This window comes from Anarhichas minor, unplaced genomic scaffold (assembly GCF_050575085.1).
Source record: "Anarhichas minor isolate MPS153535 unplaced genomic scaffold, ASM5057508v1 ptg000002l, whole genome shotgun sequence".
In the NCBI taxonomy this organism is placed as follows: Eukaryota; Metazoa; Chordata; class Actinopteri; order Perciformes; family Anarhichadidae; genus Anarhichas; species Anarhichas minor.
In genome coordinates this window covers 8,042,218-8,063,110 of record NW_027466448.1, presented here as the reverse complement: position 1 = coordinate 8,063,110, position 20,893 = coordinate 8,042,218, and the positions used below count along the sequence as shown (strand labels likewise).

The window sequence follows — 20,893 nt, the reverse complement described above, 5'->3', positions numbered from 1 at the left end:
CCAAGCCAGCTATTTTCATGAGATGTTACGAGGAAACGGCTTTCTGGTTTATGGGAAACCAATAAAATGTCAAATCCTTGACTGGTCAAGCAGCAGCTTGTTATAAAAAAGAGAAAAGACTTTTGTGAGGTAAAGAATGACAACAGCAGATGGAAAGAGACAGGCTGGTGTGATGTCATGTTAGACAAGACGTGGAGTCATTGCTGGTGGAGATCAGGTTTAAAAAACACGAATGAAATGCACATCAAAGAGATTATCAGGACAAATCAACAGAGTGATTTTCAGTAATTTACCTCATATGGAAAAGGGAATAAATTCTAAACAGATGCTCGGTTCATTTGCATTTTGTCAACAACAGAGTGGGTTGTCAAAGTGTTTCCTTTTAGTTTTATATGATTGCCTGCACATAATCTCCAGACAAAAACTAAAAATACACTGCACACATACAGTATAAATTACTGGCCCAGGACTAATTCAGTAAATCTTGCTGAAAGTGCTTCACTTTCCCTGCATTTATTAAACGAGATGAACATGTGTCCGGCGAAAACTGGCAGGATGAGACTGGAAGAGAAGAATAAAAGACCCTAGAGGCACATTAAAGGTTTTGAGGAGTGAAGTTTAATGGGATCATGATTGTCTTTGTCGGTGGTCAAATATTGAATTGGTTTACAGGACAAAAAGCACAACCAGAGCCACTCCTACATTCACTCAGCCAACTAAAAGTCTCTACGTTAGATACACCATCAGTGCAGGATAAAACTCCAGAACTGCTTTCAGCAGCTCAGTGTTACAGAGGGTCATTACTTTTGACAAATGACAGATATTTTGCTTTTTTCGAAGGTTGGGCGATGGGCTGCCACATCTTATCTTTCTCACTTCGTCCGAACACACGGTTCCCAAATCACCGTTTTCATCTCCTCCAATCAAAGGGATTTATTGTTCTAGCTGGCTAAAATTCTTTCTCTCCTTTCTCTTGTATCTGGGTTATCTCTCCTCTCTGATCATGCTGGTTGAGATCAGTGTTATTCTCCGGGAGAGTAAAAGTGACCTCAGCCTGACTCATTGGTCCGGGCTCTACGACATGCAGAGGCTGACAGAGAGACAGACTGGCAGAGTGCTGCTGGGTAGACAGATGGACAGAGAGACGGAGGTACAGGCGGGCAGGGTCCTAAGGTTGCCCCATGATGGAGAAGGAAGGAGGCATATTAGTGCGCTAACAGTCCGACCTTAATGGCCGGACTGTTAGCGAAGGGGGGAACTGGGCTACAGCCGACGTCACAGCGTGCTAGTTGTAGAAGCGGCCAAACGCTTTCCTATGTAGATCCTAAAAAGAGAAAGTAGGAAAGAGAAAGTTGATCATTTGCTAAACCCCTCCCACAAACAGCAGTTGTCCAATCATAACTTAGCAACTGTAACTAGCTTCAGAAGGCCTGTCATGTTTTGGGTTTCTTGATAAGTTTTGCTACAGATATTGAGTAAGTTTGTGTGTGTGTGTCTCACCCGACTCCAAGTGTGAGCAGGTGTGAAGCCAGCAGAGAGGGAACAAGGATGAGGAAAACATCAGAGGAGAAGATTCCTCTCTTCATCACCTCAGTCTTCCTCATGCTGAGGGAGCTTTGCTGCTTAGGGTGCTGAAACACAAACTCTCTGCAGAGAAAGTAGAGTGATGCAGGCAAAGGGAGGATGGAAAAGGAAAAAAACAGAGGTAATGAGAACACGAGAGAGAAAACCGAGAATGCAAGAACGGTTGCGAAGTAGAGAGACCATTAAGAGCTACTACCTGTCGAATAGACTTATTGAAATGCAGAAGATTAAACGTCAAGTGTGGCAGCATAGAAGAAAATGAGTGTGATTCATGTGCTCCTCAACACTCAAAGGTATAATACGTAAACATAATTTAAGGCACAGCATTGGAACATGCTGTCAAAGTTAAGAGACCCGGTGACGAAAAGACTCACTGCGCCAAGAAATAGTTGCAGCACGTAACTCCCCATAAAACCACAAAATTGTTGTTTTGTAGCGATTTAAACAAACTAAATACAACACGCTGATTAGTGTGTTTTAGAGGTGCTGGGAGGCAGAGAGAGCTAGGCTAGCGGTTTCCCCTGATTTCACTCTTTATGCTAAGCTAAGCTAATAGCCTCCAGTTCTATATACACCAAAGTGAGAGGTATTCTCGTATTCCTTTTGAACTTTTCAACACCTATATGTCTTTGCAAGTGCTTCCAAGTACTCTAATAACTGAGGGATGTTGTAAAAAAATGAAAGCAAACGTAAATAACTATAAAAGAAAGTGAACTAAACTTAACCGACTTAATAAGAGCTGGTCTTACTTTGGTGGCATATTTTCAGGTCTACTGGACCAATCCCACACCCAGTCAGTGTCACCTCGCCGCTCAGCTTCCTCCTGCAACGTGCATAAGGGATCAGATAATGTGCAAAGACCAGACGACACAGAAGAGAAAATCCAGACAGAGAAAGTGACTTTAACCTGAGAAACCTCAGCACATGTATTACTGATACCTATATCCACATCGACTTGAGTTTGAACATAAATCTTAGGGAGGAAATCTCAAAGAACAAACCATTTAGCGAGAAGCAACGGCTCAAAGACAGATCAGTAAAACAGAACAACTTCCATGAGATAGATGACCTATCTAAAGCAAGTAATATCTCTGCAAAGTGATTGTTTAACTTTAATAAATGGAAATCAGTGGCAGGAAAGTAGGAAATCAAAAAAAAAAAAAAAAGGTTCTTTGGTAAGTGGTCGGCAATAATGTAAAATAAATTGTATTAAAAGTATACTGTATTTTTTGATTTGTAGGTAATGGGCTCTAAAATCAAACCACAAGTCACAACAAAATGAAATGTCTGTATTTTTCTGATTTATCTGTTTTTGATTTAAGATTACAAAAGGGAGGATGCACTTATCTGATGGATATTAACGACACATGTCAGTGTTCAGAATGAATACCTGAATGGTGATACAGTCACTGTCATGCTCACTACTGGGTCTCGGGGAACCGGTGGACCGTGGAGTCCCCTCCTGCGTAGGACTGTGGACCACAAACAGACATTTACAATGTGGGTTTAAGTAACAAGATATGGACAGACTGCAGATTCTGTTAAAACAAACAAACAAACACGAAGAAAGTAAACACATATTGTGAAAAACAAGCAAAGTTCCACTGAGCACAGAATGAAACTCATTACTGTGCAAATTATTCTTACACCGCGCTGTGCAGCTCAAACCCCCGAACAACAAAGCTGACACAAATAAACACCCACACAAACAAACTGCACCATTACCTGTCTCTACTCCTCTCACACTCCAGCTGTGCCTCCAGAAGGATCCTCTCCAGCTCCCCCTGCAGGCTGGAGGAGACGCTGTCCTGCGGCCCTGCAGGACTCTCCCTGCGGCTCGCGGCTGTGATCAGCTCCTCCAGCTCGACCCAGGAGCCTGATGAGGAAACAATAGGAGCAGCAGAGTTTGTAATGATGCTCAGGCAGCCGGCAAGGAGGCAGACGACGATGAGGCTTCATGCACATATGCCACACTGCATGAGCCAGAAAGAGAGTAAACAGGAGGAAGGTAAACAAATCCATAGCCTAATAATTTAGTGTTGAGTCACATTTTGTTTTGCTGCTGAGAGCAGACCTGTCACTGGGAATAAAATATTTAAAATATTAAATTAAATGCAGTTTCATTCATTAATACAATGTGTTCATGTTATGTGACTTACAAACGCATTTAAAACAAAAAACTGGACATTAATTAAATAAAAATCAATTGAATTGTATTTGTAATGATGTGTTTGTAAGTCACAGGACATGAAACGCATTCTATTAATGCATGAAACTGCATTTAATTTAAAATTTTTCCCCCATTACTGGCCACTGTATCTTTTGTTGCCCTGAATAACCCACTAATCCCATTATGAGGCTCAGAATGATGCATGAAGTGAACCTTCTTTCACTCGACACAATAAATATTTTTCTCTGAACAATTGCAATATTATTATTTCAACCATATCGGCCAATTAGTTTCCTTCTATAATGTTGCAGCTGGTCAGTGAGTGGACAGGTGTGTGTGTGTGTGTGTGTGTGTGCGCGTGTGTGTGTGTGTGTGTGTGTGTGTGTGTGTGTGTGTTGACATATGGGGACTTATGCAGCACCACGGATGTCCTGACGTGACATCCGATGACCGGCGAGACGATGGACGCTAGATGGACATTCAGCTGGACAGCGTTGTGTTACACACATGGACACGCAAACACTGAGACCAAGAGTAAAGACAGAATCTGCGTCCCTCAATCAATGAGTTTGGAGAACGCACACAGACTGTGAATGAATGAATGGTCACTCCGGTTCATTGGGTCCATGAGCAGGAAGATATTTACACAAACACGCACACACACACACACACCCACAGTCAAACAGTAGGGCAAAGCTAACTCAGGCTGACAGCATGCTTGCTTATGTAAGATCTTATTTCTGTTAGAGATTAGCCATTCCCCCTCTGCCTTCCTCTGCTTGGTTCTCTCTTGTCATGCTGTCTGTATCCCTCTGTGACATAGGCAGCATTTACAAAATATCAACACCTCATCTGTCCTCATCTGATCGCTCTAATCCTCACTTTACACGGGTTTTTGACACTGTAATCGCACAAAAAGCAGCAGAAGGAATAGAGACATAAGTGGGCACAGAGCTGGAGGGAGGGGAGAGCAGGGGAACTGTGCCATTGCCCTAGTTATTTATTTATTTTTTACAGAGGGGGGTTATGACATAACAACTGCCTTGCTGCCTGACTTATCTATCTGTCATCATTCTGCAGCACTAAAACAGTTTCTATGGTGCAATCCCTTACACATTCATCCGTGACACTGCCAAATCAGCTTTATGTAATGTGGACAAGAGCTGGATGCTAAAAGAATCAATGAACTGCAGCACAACAGGCTTGTTTTTGATTTGCTATGAATGTCTGCTTCCAGTTTAGAGACAGTGCAGAAATGTCAAAGGACAGGGAGGGGGCGAAAAGTGGGGAGGTTATGTTGTCTATGCTTTTTTTGCTGGAGGGAGGGTAGTGGCATTGTTTTGGGATAGTTTTTTCTTGCCTGGAATTTAGATTTAATTTCAGCTTTTAGACAGACTGAATAGTTACATTGTTTGCATTTACAAAGGCGCATTTTGTGTCTAATCTAACTAAATTAATTTTCATGCATCTTTTTTATGCATCTTTTCAATTTGAGGATATAAATACACAAGTGCCAATGCTGACCATTTTAAAACAAAAGGTTCTTCTTGAGTGATTTAATGGCCCCGGACTTGAGAATCAGTACTGGACGGACACAAAATAACATTTCCTTTCGCAGATTTAGCTTTAAATTTGCGCCACATTTGGATGGAAACTGGTAATAACTGTTCATTTAGTAGCCCTTAGTTCAAAAATAGAGAGCAGCGGGAAATTTTCTGTAAACGCTACACACATTTGTTATTTTTTTGGGCAATTGCTACCTATTATGTGCAATTCAGGCAGTGTAAAAAAATATTGTCTCATTCACATGTTGAACTGGTATTACACGTTTTTCTAAAGGAGGTCGTTCAAGGCAAAAATTGATAAAGGAGCTCGGCCAATAAATTTGCCAAATATATCAGCCAATACTACCTTATTGTAGATTTATTGGTGTCAGCTGATAAATAAGAAGAAATTGCTTTACAGAAATGGAAAACTTTGAGGTATTTAGAAACCGTGTCACCATTACATGACAAGTTAACAGAACACTGACAAGATGATTTTACAACTTTAAAATGTCCCACTGACTCTGTATCTCTGTCACAATTCTTACAAAAAAACAACTCATCTGAAGGATTGTTAATATTATCAGTTAATATATACATATTTATATATAAAATCGGACTTTTCAAACTTCCAAATATTGATATTAGTATTGGCCTTAAAACTCGGTTATTGCAAATAACTGATAACCCTGTCTTGCTTTTTAAAAAGTCAAGTATGAGGCTCAACTTCACTTCCATACAGTCCTTTAGTGTCCTGCTCCGAACATTGTTACCCAGCAGCCTCTGTGCCAATGTGCATGCAGCACAGTGAAGCTATAAGCGTCAGGAAATCTTCAATAATCTTAATTGGCTTAAAGAGATACAAACAGGTGAGTCAGGGAATCCGTTTACACAATGACAGTGTCAGTGGCAACAACAATGCAAACTACACCAGCAGTGCCCTCTTCTCTCAGTGGAATCCTCTCTCACCTGCTGCCATTATGACGATGTCATATGATGATAGGATGTCTGCACGTCATATCTGCACTGAGCGAATGAATGGGCTCGTTATTTACCCATTTTGTTGATATTTGCGTTTTGGGAAATGAAATCGATCTGTACACGCAGCGGCTTCAATAAGGATCTCGGTTATTGTTTCTACACGTGCGCAAAATAGCCTCTACGTCACGGCCGTGAAAGGCAAATAAATAAACGTCATATAACAGAAAAAACAAGCTGCCTGGTTCATGTACCACCATCACTCACCGTAGAGTCCGTCTTCTGGTGTCTGCGAGCCGGACAGAGACATGCTTGAACGCCGGGGTCTGGATGGAGAAGAAGCACAGAGCTCGGAGAGATGCTGACACTGGCCGAGGACTAGCGGGTGCAAATGGGTTTCTGCCGTGTACGCTTTTCACTCTTGAGTTTGTTGTTGTCTAAAAGAGACACCGGGCACCGACGCTGCGCTAATCCCCCCCCCCCCTCCCTCCCCATCCCTTTCCCACGTGCCAGGAGGGAAGAGGTAAACAAAACAAGCTGAGAAAGAGCTCAGCAGGGTCAAAAGCCACACCAACAACAAGGTGCATGACGCAGTGTGTGCCCAAACACTGTAACCACCATTTTACTGGTAATTTACTTAAAGTTATCCATAAAATGATTCCTTAAAAAAAATTTGATTTATACCTCATTACTTTTTTTTATAATTTGACATGAAAGTACAAAAACACCACTTTAACTTCTATATAGGCTACATATCAGTACTAATTCTCTCAGCTCGCTGTTGATGATGATCACATAATCTATGGCAGCAATTACAAAATTGGAGAGACTAAGTCATGTGATGGAGACTTCTGGCTCAGGCCCCGCTTGAAAATAACATGCCCAAAATGAATAGTTCTACAGCTGCTCTGCCTATTTAAATGATTTCACTATCATAATGAAGGTAACACTTTTGTGAACAGACTGATGCTAATAAAATGAAGCAGAGCAAAGTTGGAGACGTTTTAGAAAAAAGCAAAATAATGGTTTTGGCTGTATGAAGTGAAGTTCATTTTTTCTCTTCTTCGACTGCTGGTTTAGTGAGTTTTGGTCGGAAAGACTGTTGGAATCTGGAGTCTCAGCTTCATGTTTCTGTTTTTGCGGGTGGCATGAAGTAGCAAAATTGATAGCAGCATTTGCCTGTTTTTACTTTATGTTCATTTAGTTTTCTTGGTGTTGGAATTGTGTTTCGCTTTGGTAAAAAATGTTTATCATGAGCTGAGCTTCTATCTGTTATGTGGGTATGAATATGTCGCTATACATGTTTGTTGCGATGACCGCAGCTGCCCCCAATACTGGAGTTATCTGTCTGTTGAATAGTGTTTCTGTTTGGATTAGGGATAAAGGATGGTTCAGGTAGAGGAAAACACGTCGATGGGAAAACAGCACTGGTGCGGGAACGCTGGGGAATTAAAGATCCTTACTTTATAAAGAGTTGAACAAGAATCAGAATATTAGAGTAGTAACTAGTGGTTTTATTGATGATAATACATCATTTTGGGTGTCCAGCTTTAAAACATTCCCTTCGGCTGGTGTGTATCCTTTTGTAATAAAGCAGTTACAGATGTTGGCAATTCATCAAAAAATACTTTCACACTGTCTAATAAGTCAACAAGTCTAGAATTATGAATTCAAAATGTTAATAAGTTGATTATTTATGGGTTTTATTCTTTCCATTATTGGTTCATAAGAGTGTATACCTGATGAACTAAATAACTATCTAAAAATATAAGTCAAGTCTCTTTCTGGAGGACCACAGTACATTTGCCAGGAAACCACGTTTTAAAGTTGGGTTTGAACCAAGTTGGGTTTGAACGAAATCGTCAGTCAGGGGTAACTTTATCTGTCACTAAAAACAATGGAAATCATCCTCTGGGCACCATGAATGTCCATCCAAAAAATGTCGTTGAAATCTGACTAGCAAAACTACAGATCTGTTCATGATCAAGAGACACATGGTTTGTCACATTCTGCCCTACAGCCACATTCCCACTTCCTCAAACTCATTCATTGGCATTCTCTTCTTGTCCACCAGATGCCCTCTGACTATTTCCCCCGTCCCATCCAGACACTCCCTCCTGCCCTGCAAAAGCCCCTTTTCCTTCAGTTCCAGTCACTTGACCTTCCCCGACCACCTGCTCACCTGTTCCTACTTTTCCTCTCAGCCCTGAAGATATTTAACCAGCCCTGTTCCACTCTCTCCACGCCTGCTCCATGTTGTTGCCATGTGCTGTAATCTGTATTCAGTTATCTGTTCTCTGAAACCTGGAATCTGGAACTTGTTACATGTCTGTTTTGAACCTCTGAAGATTTAAATTTAAATATATATATATATTAAAATCTTTCCTCACAGGTATGGAACAGTTTGTACTGAACACCTACAACATTACACTGTAACCTGTTTTGAAAAATATAGAATAAATATATTTTACAACATTTCAGCTCTCTAATCCAGGGATTTCCATGCAAAATGTCCTAATTAAAGATCTTTCTAGTGGGCTGCAGTTCTAAAGTCAAATTATTAAGGCTAGTGCCAACATCTAGAAAATATATACAGTTTTAAAAGCACTCCCTTTTAATCTTTGGCAAGCTGTATATAGGCTGGAAAGTACCCTTTGATGTGTGCCTTAAAAACATCAAATGAAATGGACCAGAGAAGATCAGGATGTTCACGGTTGCTGCATCATCGGCATCATATACCTGGAGAACATTTAAGAACTCAGTGTTATATTTACACTATTTTTAATGAATGAGATCAAGCATTTGTTGAATATTTTTCCGATTGTGGCCGTATCTAATGAGCCCCATCATCATCATCGTCTATTTCTGTGGCATTCCTTTAAGACGCTTGGCATCAGCGACATCAGCAGCGCACCGACTCGGAGATGGATTTCATTCATGTAGCCAAGAGCAAACAGAGAGGATGTGCACACACTATACTCTCACCATCATAATGTTTTAACCCCTTTACTCTGATTACTTACTAATAATGAACAGTTCAGTCAACACAAACAATAAGGGTGAATTGTAATGAAACAAAAAAGAAAAACAACATCACCACCTGGTGGAGAGAGCAACCAAAAGAAGTCCTTGTCCCGAGGCAATTCTATCTACCAGCATCAAAATGAAAACTTTCATGTAATACAGCTCCATACAACTGCCTTATAACTTTTGTGTAAATCACTTTTGTAAGACTTATTTGAGGTAGACAAGAAGACCAAAGCATTAAGAATGATGCAATGTATTGTTAGTGCCTTCTGGTGCACAGCAGCAGCCCGAAATCTCTCTGCTTTCACAGTCTATCTTCTCAACCATTTATTATGTTGCCAAGCAGCATTTCTCTCCTGACCTCCAGCCTTGTTCCTAGACAAGAGGACGGACACGGAAAGTCATTATTCGGCCCAGAAACAAAGCAGAAAAAGTTCCCTCATCCATCAAAGCCGCTTAAGATCTTTGACAATGTCCTGGACCCCGGCTCAGATCAAAGAGAGAGACGCCAGTTGTAGTCAGGTCCGGTAAATGACTGCCCACCCTGTTCATCCATCATGCTTGAAACTGAGGTAGCAAAATAATAAAACCTTTTCAGGTAATGGCCGCAGTTAGATCTCGCCATTAGGCACGTCCCCTGTCCTGCAACCCTATGATTGATGACTTGATCTGAGCGTACATAAAAGGATCTGCTTAAAATTCACTTTTTTTTTTGTAGCTGTTCAGACTCAGAGGCTGATTAATGAGTGCCAGTGAAACTAGTGGTGTTCTTCTGGTGGCTCTGTGGGCACAGTTAAAAAACATTATTCTGATTGGCTATATGCAGGGAGCTTATTAGCTTGATAAAAAAGAATTACAGTTTGTGGGCTCACCTCGAGTGGATGCGAAAAGACTCACGTGGACAACACAAATCCAGATAAAGAGAGAGATATACCGAGAGGAAAAGAGATCTGACACAACATGATGTGTGCTAGACACTCTTTACAATGTCATGTGGATCAAAGACACAAGCTGCGGTCGAATACTCCTTTTTTTTCAACTGGAAGTATCTAAGCGGCAGCCATGATGAGAGCTGGTCAAATTCTCTAAAAGCTAAGGAAAGCTTCAGTGCTTCCTTTTTTCCCATCTCATTTAGCTTAGGGCACACTTTACCATCCTTTAGAAAAAGGAAGAGAGATAAAGCTGTGCCACAATTCCTTGCAGTGATAACATTTAAAGTGATGCACGTCAACAACATTCACCGTACATAATTGCGTGGCCTAGTGTAAGTGCAGTAGCATTCTCTTAGCAGCTTTGTGTGGGTTGTAAAACCGATACACGGCTAAATAAATCTTGTGTCTGTCCTATTTGAGATTACGGTGCAGGGGTCTGGGGTTATTGTAAGCAAACAAAATGTGACGCAGTTCAAGAAAGGAGCTATTTGCCGTTTTCTCTGTCTGCATAAAAAGTATCTGATGGGATGGGAGCCATGTGAAGTGCGGCATAAGGGTGACATGTTGCGACTCTGGGTTTTTGACCAAGCCCGAGAGCAGACTTACCAAACACATTTTCTATTGGGATCTTTCAAATAATCATTTTTGGGGCATGGGAGCATGCAAAAATATTTTATTTTCCATTTTATTTTATTTGTTTTCCATGACTGAAGACTTCAGTACCTGTTTACAAAGTGTTTCACCTAGTACAGTTTGTGTTGAATGTCTACCAACAGCGTAGGAGGGAGCTTTATGTTTGATGTGTTAAAGGCACAGTCTGTGCCCCAGATGTTATGTTTTAATGTGGAAGATGGATTGCGTTCATATTTGCTTTAGCTTTGTTTGACATGCATGGAGGTGTATTAGCATATATTTGTTGTTTCGCTCTCATTATTTTATTGCTCCTGTTTGTTATGTCTGTCTTGTAAACCCATGTGGGCTGGGCACCTTTTGGTGCTTAATGATTTGGAAAAATACATTTACCTACTTATTTACTTATCACTACAGTTGTCTTTTCCTAAGTCATTATGAATTCTCCTTCATATCTTTCCTTGACCTCATGACGTTTTTGATCAAAGTCAAGGAGAAGCGGTGCTCTGTGCAAAATGCTAACACCAGTATGCTAACATGATGATGCTATAGGGCACATGCATTTTGTTAGTCAGTAATCTAAGTATAGGTTACCATGCTCACCATCTTAGTTTAGCATGTTAACATGCCAATATCTAATTTGTACAAAACACGAAGTACAGCGAAGGGAATCTCATTAGTTTTGCAGTATTGTACAAATCTAAGTTCTGACCTCATGGTGGCGCTAGAGGAATCAGAGGATCAACAAAAATAGTTGGTGAGATAATCCATTTGGGTTTATTTAGCCTGGGAGGTAGGAACATTACTTAACCCTAAGTAATATAGTTTTTTTTACTATTAAGTTTTTCTAAAACTGCTTCTTTAGCTCTTCAAAGATGCTTTGAGCCTCACACATCTCCACTATAATCACCAGCAGGACAGTTGAGTTGTGGAGAGCTTCAAACACCGACAAAATAGACCACCTATAAACTCTGCCTGCAGAAGCTCTTTGTCGTCTGTAAACTCAAGGTCCTCTCTGAAGCCGATAGACTGCTCAGCCTCTTTAGAAGACGCATCTGTCCTCCTTCCATTGTCCTCCATCTGCTGCTTCACCATGCTGTCATGTCTCCAACAGCCAAAAAACATGCAAGGATTTTCACATCACTCGCCTTTCAACTCGTCGCAGACGTCAAAGTCGCTGCAGCCGAGTAAAAGCAAAGCTCACAGTGCAGCACACCACCCTGCACACCCCTTTTAACCAGTGCGTCACTCTGCTTCAACCCAGCTGCAGGTGCAGATCCTGGGGCCTGTTCCTGAGTTATCTGGTTTGCACGACAGATTTTAGTTTATATATTTGTCCATGTTTTCGATTTGGGGTCCATGTTTGTTACTTCACAGTGATATCCAGCAAAGTAATCCGGCTTTTTGGAACAAGTGGATCTGCAATCAATCAGTCCGTCATGTTGTTTATAGGATTGTTTTGATGCCACTATGACAAAAAATATTTCATCAGTTTCTTGTTACGAGAAACTCATTTTTACAAGATCATGTTATAACAAGATATCTTTTCATGTTATTACTAGATAAGCCACCAAATTGTTCTGTTTTAACATGAAACTTATATCACTAAACATCCTCGTTATTTCCTAGAATCAGCCCATAAAAAGACTAACTTTTATCATTTTAACATGGTATGTTGTTATATAGAGAAACGTGTGGAGGGTCTCATTAAACCCTCTGAAGATTAATTTAATCACTGTGCCCTTGGATAGGTGCCACCATTAATTGCTAAAAGAAATGTCTCTTTATTCATATATACACTTCATGTATTCCATAGGTATATCCCCTTATGTATCATGCCCATTCATCTCCTATTACTGTAAAATGCGCAGAAGTAATTGGGCTCTTTCCGTGAAATTATATTCGAAATCCATTCAAATGAGGATTCCCAGAAATGAGGTCTGCAAGTGTAGTGAATATCTGAGAGATGAAAAAAGAAGATTCATGGGATGTTAATGTAAGTCTGCTAGCGAGAGAGGAGATGGGACAAGATAAGTGATCAGAGCTGATAAAATGGGATGAGATGTCTCAGCCCTTTAGGCATGTAGGTGCAGACTTTATCTCTCTATCTCCGCTGTATGGAGTGGTTTCTACTAACCAGCCTCAGGTAACAACAGCCAGTGCAGTGATGATGGGGTCGACGTTCAACAATAAGAAAAAAAAAAATCAATTTGTTATAGTCATCAAGCCTGGACACAAACAAGGGGCTCAGAACTGCAGACAGAAGACAAGAAAAAGCAAAAAACACGTGATTTATTTAACACAGATTGGTGTTTTGCCTTCTAATTTGCATGCACAACACTTCCACATGTTAATTTAGAGCGGCCTGAAAACACTGGATCGGTTTAACCTTCGATGCCTGTGGATCTGCCTGTGCTTCAGAGGGCCATTGTCCATGTGTCTCTATTATCCTGCTGGTCACGGTTCCCCGCCTCTGCCCCCACTCATATGGGAGATATCTGTAGAATAATTCTACCTGTCTGTTCCTATATCCTTCTCCCTCCCTCTCTCTGTGTGCATGACCTTTCTGCATTCCTCCCCAGCTGACCTTGGTGTCCTGTCAGCTCTTTCCTTTTCCCCACCTCACACTACTAGCTGGTCTTTACCACCACCCCCGTTAACCACCCCGTGCCCCTCATTTCCACCCCCTACTGACTGCTTCTTCCCTCTGTGTCCCTCGGTTCCGCCCCCTGGATCACTTTTGCTCCCCTCTCTCCTCCCCTCTCCTCCCATTGCTGTCTCCCTCTTTGCTCTCTGCAGCTGTACATACTCTGCTTTTTAATTAGACCGACTCACTAGCTCCACCTCCGACTGCCTTCTACTCTCCGTCCCACCCCCCACCCCCGAGCCCTCCCACCCTCACTTTGCATACAAGGATACAGGGGCTTGCATGGCGACACAGAGAGGAGGTCATGATGGAGAGACGCAGAGAGAAAGGGGGAGAGAGGAAAAAGGAACAAGACAGGGGGAACTGAGAGGAGCATCTGAGAGCATAACTGCCTGTTTGCTCACTCTTGTCGTCTTGCTCCCCCTCCTGTCCATTCACTTCCACTCGCAGCACGAACGCTCAGACAGTGAGGTAGGCACAGCGGAGCTCAGCGCTCTGAGGGATGGATAAATAGGTTCCCACGTGAAAGGCATGCATCCACAGAAGAAGAGCAGAGTGAGATAGAGGAAGACACAACCAGAGAGGAAAGGAGAGAGAGGTGAGGAGGAGAGGAAAGGGAGACAAGAGAGAAGCAGATGGACTCTACACAGAGGAAAGGAAACGGTGTGAAGCTCACCAAGCAGCAGTGACAGAGAGGTGGGAATAAGAGCAAACGATGAACGCCAGAGGGATGGAAGAATGGGCTGAAGAGACGTGAAGGAATAGCAGAGAAGCGGAGCGAGCGTTTGTGGGAGAAAGAGACAACACAGAAGGGAATCAGGAAGAGAGAGATGTGGTATGTGTGACTCAGTTCTGTGTCCTGATGGAAGATAGTACAGCAATCTCCCCATCAGCCCTCTCTCAGCATCACCATAGAGATAACGGAGTGAGAAAGATCAGAGCTGAGGACAGATTTAAAAACGCACAAGTATCTGTTTTGTTTTTGTGCAGTTGACGTGGGCAACGAGTACCTTTTTACTTTTGGCTGTTTTTACATTCTGCTGAATTGCACAATGAAAAGAAAGGCAGTGTGCGTCCTTGCATGTGTGCACACACGTGCGGGCATACATTTTGTTTATGTCTTTGGCAGGTGTGTGTGTGTGTGTGTGTGTGTGTGTGTGTGTTTGCCTGTATGTGCACATATTTATTCTGACAATGGGGGTGTGTTTGTGTGCTCATATCGTGCCTGTGTGTGCGTGTAAAATCTAGTGAAAGGGATATCGTACGTGTGTGTTTGGATACTGGGATTTGCTTTACTGCAGGTGTGGGAGTTGTTTTCCGAGATTGTGCAGCTTTATGAGAAGCTTTAAAGAGTGAGGAGCTTAGATTGGTCTGTCAGTGATGTAGCTTTGCAGATTCCAGCAGCGTGCTTTCATTGCATATTTGTCATGAGCAGGACTGTGTGTGTTTGTGTGTGCAGTGGGGGGTGTACGCAGAAAGTTTGAGGAGGAGGCACTGAGCGAGGGAATTCCATTTGTATGGATCTGTGTGTGTGTGTGTGTGTCTTGGCAAGGTCCAATGCGTACTGTTCTGGCATTTCATTTTCAAGTAATGTGCGACATTGTTACTGCATTTCAATAATACTAGTGTGCTTCAACATTATGCATCTACATTTACTTTGCATTATCCTTCCTGTTTCTCAATTAACTTGGCTCACAGCAATCTTGTATTGACAAGCATCATACTAATGCAATTGCACATGCACTGTCATGCATGCATGTGCACCATCAAATACACACACACACACACACACACACACACACACACACACACACACACACACACACACACACACACACACACACACACACAGAGTTGCAGTGTGAAGAAATGCTGTGCTGTTAATCCTGTCTGTTGTCACACAACTCTTTGCTCCTGTTCTCTCACTCACTCTGCTCTCCACTACATTGTATTTCCCTTTTATCTTATCTCATCAGTGTGTGTTTTCAGGGGTCAGCAATCTCCATCTCCCAGCCATCACTTGCCTACCATTTAATCCTTTTCTCACATTGCTTATAAATCTGTCTTCTGACACCGCCACTTCATTTTCTCTCTCTCTACCCAACAGAAGCTGATGTAGCCCTCTTTTAAACTTTTACTGTCTTCTGCTTTCGCCATGCTCGGTGAATCTGAATCTGTGAGTCTGCTGGCCAGGTATTTTCGTTGGACTGACAGCAGCTTGGCTTCATAGGTAATGCACTATGATGTACTCTTGGGACATTAGTTTGGACAGGGACTTTGCAGCACGACAGCCTAGCAGAGAGTAACCCCCGGGGAGCGGACTGTGCTGCATGTACATGTAGCTTTTGTGCACTGGACATGTCAATAAAGTCACTTGTTGTGTTTGGCTGCTGATTTCTCATACAGAGACCTTTGGATTATTTCACCTCTGAATCCCTTCAGAGGTGAAATAATCAGGGCATAAAAGAACTAACCAGCCAGAGAAACCAGACAATTAGTTCTGCTGAAAGAAAACAATGTTTACTATGGCTGTCTTTCCCAGATAGCCAAACATCATCAAATTTGTTCACAGTTGGCTAAATTTGCTTATCACAATCCATTGGCCTAGATTTAGGGATTTCATACTAGGCATAGGATTTTGGTCAAAAGAGGACGGATGAAACAAATCATTTCTGGCAACCGCACTCTAAAAGTTTGAAATAATCCGGCCACCCTTTAAGGAAACTTGAACAAGAAGGGTGGCCGCACTGTCGTCTTAAGTGACGCGCTAGCCAGTGGCTTTGCAAGCCGACATTTGTGTTTGTTTGCGTGACAGTGCAAGTAGTGTTTAACCTTGAAATATTTGCATCCTGTGTCGTTACTTTCATGAAGATCATTAGAGTAGAGTGTTAAAATGACGCAAACCTGCAAACACCAACATAGTTAGGGAGTCTGACGAACAGTCCTGCGATTAAAAAAAAATCAATGTTTTCACATTCCAACAGCTGTCAACACGACACTGACATATCATACGTTTTTAAGTTCATGGCAAACTTACTAGCAAATTCTAGCTTGTTTACACATCCAGCAGTTACATAGCAACATTATAATTTATTTAGAGCCGTGTTTGTGGCCACCCGGTGAATCTAAGTCCAACATTCACTCTATTTAAGCTCTGTTTTGGTCAACAACAACTCCTGAGGGAAATATCTGGCACTTTAGCTGCTAATACTCCACCGTGTTGACCAGCTGGAAGCTCCAGTAACTGTGTCTTGGAGCTTGAGGCGAAGTTCACCATATGGCACCTGCAAGTTTCCTTCAACTCTCTGCCATGGTGATTACCACTTGTAGGATAACTTTATTTTGACAAAACAAAAACACTAGAACCTTCCAAGCTCTCTGTGTGTAGATGCAGAATGCTGCAGCTATAGTGTCGGGTGAAATATGGCTTGCCGTGACGGCTTGACTGTAACTGGCCAAGCTGAATGGCTGTGCACAAACAATCCAGCATTTACATCTTGCTGCTACAGTTCTACTCGAGCGTCTGACAGGAATACCAATGGCTGTGTTCACTGTGTTGCCTCGGGTTTATAATGAATTAAAAATCGTAATTTAATTTGTGTTTGTTTGTGTAATTTAATTTGCTGTTAAGCATGATCAGGCTTAAGATTGCATCAGTCAGAGGCAGCTGCATCAGTAACACTGTTTCAGCTTTGGGTATCAGCAATGAAGGAATTCATTTTCTCAAGAGCAGATCCCAGACTTTTTACGTGCTGCTTTACTTTACTTACTTACTTTGCTTATTTCTAGATACAATTTCTTTAAAGCTATGCTGTGGTCGACTTCTGCTTCAGCATCGCTTATGAATGCATGTGGATCTGTTTACATACAAATCTTTGTGCCCACAGAGTCCTTTATGGCGCTTACATCTGCATTTTTTTAATGTGCTTGCTGGTTTTATTGTATCAAATAAAACTAAACATCCCCCTGTTTGAGACATTGCTGTGCTGTGCTGTGCTGCACACAATGCTTACTTAACAAAAATGTTTGTGTACAGGCAACTCTCAAGGAGTTGTTCCGGAATTTGAGATTTCTTTAGACAACAATGCAAACGGCACAAAGGCTCCTGCACTTTACATCTGCTCTGTGAGCTGACTGTGTGGTGTTATTCCTCTGAGTGCAGGTATAACTCTTACCCTTCCTTTTGCTCACAGGGCCAATAACTGATCATATAGCTTTTCTTAGTTCCTCTCCAGTTCCCCCTTAAATGCCCTGACACGCTGATGCTCCTGATTTACCACTTCACTGAACCCTAACCATGACATTTCCTCTGCTGCCAGGGGTTGTTCCCTCCTGCTTCCCCTACCTCCGCCTGTCTGTCTCCCTCCGCCCCGTCTCCCTCCTACTTATTCAGATTCCTACTCCTCTCAGTTTGCTATATGTCTCGTAGCATCTCTAAATATAACCAAGCATGTCTACCTCCTCTCCTTCCTCTTCCTCTCTGTGCCTCCTCTTTACCCAGTCCTGTCTGACAAATTTAAGCGTGCCTAGACAATCCGATCTGACATGCCTTTACATAACAATTCAATCCACAGCACCTTCCACCTCCTCAGCACAGTGAGACCCAGAGGTGTGTTTTTTGGCGTGATGCAATTCTCAACATCCCTGAAAGAATCAGAATAGTATTAGATCTGCGCAAGCAGACTCGTGGCTTCTTGTGTTTTTGAATACATCAGATATGTTTCTCAGAGTCAGCACGGCTTAGCATAGGGAGATCAGATGTGACCTTAGCACACGCACAACCTCACACACACACATATACACATCATAAAACCACACACAGGAAGGCAAGATGATAGAAGCCTATAGTCACAGTAAAGCCTCCTCCGAGAGGTAGGCAGCACGACGGCTGTGGTATATCTTAAATAATAACCGAAATGAGTTATGACCCTTGCTGGCATTATGCCGTTGCACACCTTCCTCCTCCTGCCTGGTGATTTATCTCTTGTCTGCCAATAAAGCTCAACATGAAAATGTCACATGTGGTAAAGAGCTGGCCTCAGCCATAGGAGTGAGCTTGTGCAGCATTAAGAGGGGCTGGATTCATTAAAGTGTCAGCGTAAATTTTGATCTGAAGGTAGTTTGCAGTCCGAGAGGCAGGAACTGTGGCGAGAAGGGGATGTGGGGCAAAAAGAGGCAGCTGGGGGAGATTGCGGCGGAGGAAGGAGGAAAGGAGATGGGCCAGAAGGAAGAAAGATAGAAAGAGGGTAGGATCAGGATGACACCCCATAGAATGAGTTAAGGTAATGGTCCTGCGAATGGTGGATGAAACTCAGAGGAAAATCTGTCAGGGTGAATGTTTAAAGTAGAGTGCTTTTTACAAGAAATGGGTAGCAAGACTGACGGCCGGAATGAAATGGGATGCTTATAAAAAAATAGGAGGACTGGAAATGTGATTTTTATCCAGGAAGAAAATCATCAAGGTCAAACGGAAAGTGTAGATCGATTATATGCTATAGATATACATCATCTTTTGTTCTTAAGCCTCTGTAGATCAGGATTCAGTCCCCCTTAGTCTACTATCTACCGTTTGGTCTTCTGTGTGAATCATAAGCCGCTCATCTGTATACACTGCAGTGATAAGAAAGTAAAATGAGAAGGAATCCCGTGGTTTGTTTCTATATCCGGGTGTGTATGGTAGATATTTCCCCCCAAGGCTCTTGTCAGCTGTGACTTTAATCATAATTAATTGTAATAACCATGTTTTTAAAGGGGTTGACGGTGGGAGCGCGGTTGTGACAAAGATCCTCCTCTTCAGAGCCGGGGAAAGAAAGAGGGAAAGAGAGGAAAACAGTGGACGTAAATAAAAGTGGCAGCCCCTCGGGTATCTCTCTCCCTAAATAACCTGGGAGCTGTGAAGGAGTCACTAATTACCCCTCCCATAGCAGAGAGGGGAACAGAGCAATGGCCAGTCACACTCGCACACAGAATTAGCCCGAGCTTGTCAGTGTCAGAGGCTATCACGAGGAGATAACAAGGCACAGATCCATAGATCGTGTAAGGCAAACGACAGCATCACGCCCGACTGCCAGTTGCAGGCAGGAAGTGGAAGTGATATATATATATATATATATATATATATATATATATATATACGTATCAAGGCCGTAGATCTTCAAAAACAGGCCGCAGAATCAGTGTGACGAGAACATACGACTAAATACAGCGAGGCAGACAGGCTGTCACACAGTGACCAGATGAATCAGAAAGGATGTCACCATGGCAGATCATCAAGGACTGATAACAGGGCCACAGACTGTTTAACATGGAGGAAAAGAAAAATCTGTAAAACACATGCATATGGGGAATAACAGTCACGCTGTGCGCCCATGAGCAGGAATAATAGAAAGACATTTGATTTAAGGAAAGAGAATCGCAGATGAGAGGAATATCAACAGTGAGAGTATCCCCTTCAGCCAATGTGAATAGGCCTTAATTACAATCTCTTCTCACTTGTTGTTCATGGATAGCCCTCGAGTGCTGATGATGTACCCTGTGTTTTCTTTTGCCACCTACATCCTTTCATTACTTTTTTCTGAATTGATGTCTTCTTTTTCCATTCTGTGATGACCCCGCTCTCATGCATTTTTAAAATAGCTGCCTATCTAATATCTCCTTCATTACCCTGAGGAGCAAGCCCATCCTGTTTCAATGGAAATGCAATAATATGGAAACAATTACAGACTCCTTTTATTTCTCTCTTTGTCTCTCTGCTCTTTTCAGGAATTCCACGCTGTCTTCAAGCATGAGAGAATGAGTCACTGAGAAGAAGAGCTGCGAAAAGAAAAGAGTGATAAAATCAAAAGGAAAGGAGGGAGAGCGAAAAAAATAAAAAAAGTTGAAACAGATAGGCCATTACGTGGAAGTACGCAGGCCCAGCGCATACTTTGGTCATCCAATCTCCTGAGGGCCCAGGGGACAAAGCAAGTGGAGAAGGAGGGTCTGCCAAGAAGACAAGCCAATGTGATGGACACAGAAAGGATGGACAGGCTGCATTTTCTTCCTCCCTGCTTATTTGCCGGTAACCTGCCCAGCCTCATGAAGAGTTTGTCTCCCTGTAAAGAAGCTGAAGTGCACAAATTCAGAAGAAATGTGAGGGTGTGGACATTTCTCACATTCTCATTTTAATGAGTATTTGATGCTGCATATATTTATTTTTGTAAAAGTGTAAGATAAATGCTAACCCAAGGAGGTTAGAATTTATCACAGTGATCTTTACTTCATTTGTACTTGCTTTTATTAATATACATCTTGAACTGTGGATACGGTAACCCATCCTTTCTAGGGGACAGTCTTCGTTGCAAAGGAAGTCCTTGGTGTATAGATTTGAGATAACCTAAGC

General features: G+C 42.2%; 1 protein-coding gene across 1 annotated transcript; it reads right to left on the bottom strand.

The window, feature by feature from the left end:
* Nucleotides 1–1,275: 1,275 nt before the first annotated feature.
* Nucleotides 1,276–6,586, bottom strand: LOC142960670 (BCL2/adenovirus E1B 19 kDa protein-interacting protein 3). Its single transcript, XM_076102657.1, has 6 exons — nt 6,544–6,586; nt 3,310–3,460; nt 2,975–3,056; nt 2,334–2,407; nt 1,501–1,647; nt 1,276–1,324 (listed from the first exon to the last, which is right to left on the bottom strand). The coding sequence occupies exons 1-6, from the start codon at nt 6,584–6,586 to the stop codon at nt 1,276–1,278; spliced, it is 546 nt and encodes a 181-aa protein (XP_075958772.1).
* Between the last annotated feature and the right edge of the window lie 14,307 nt (nt 6,587–20,893).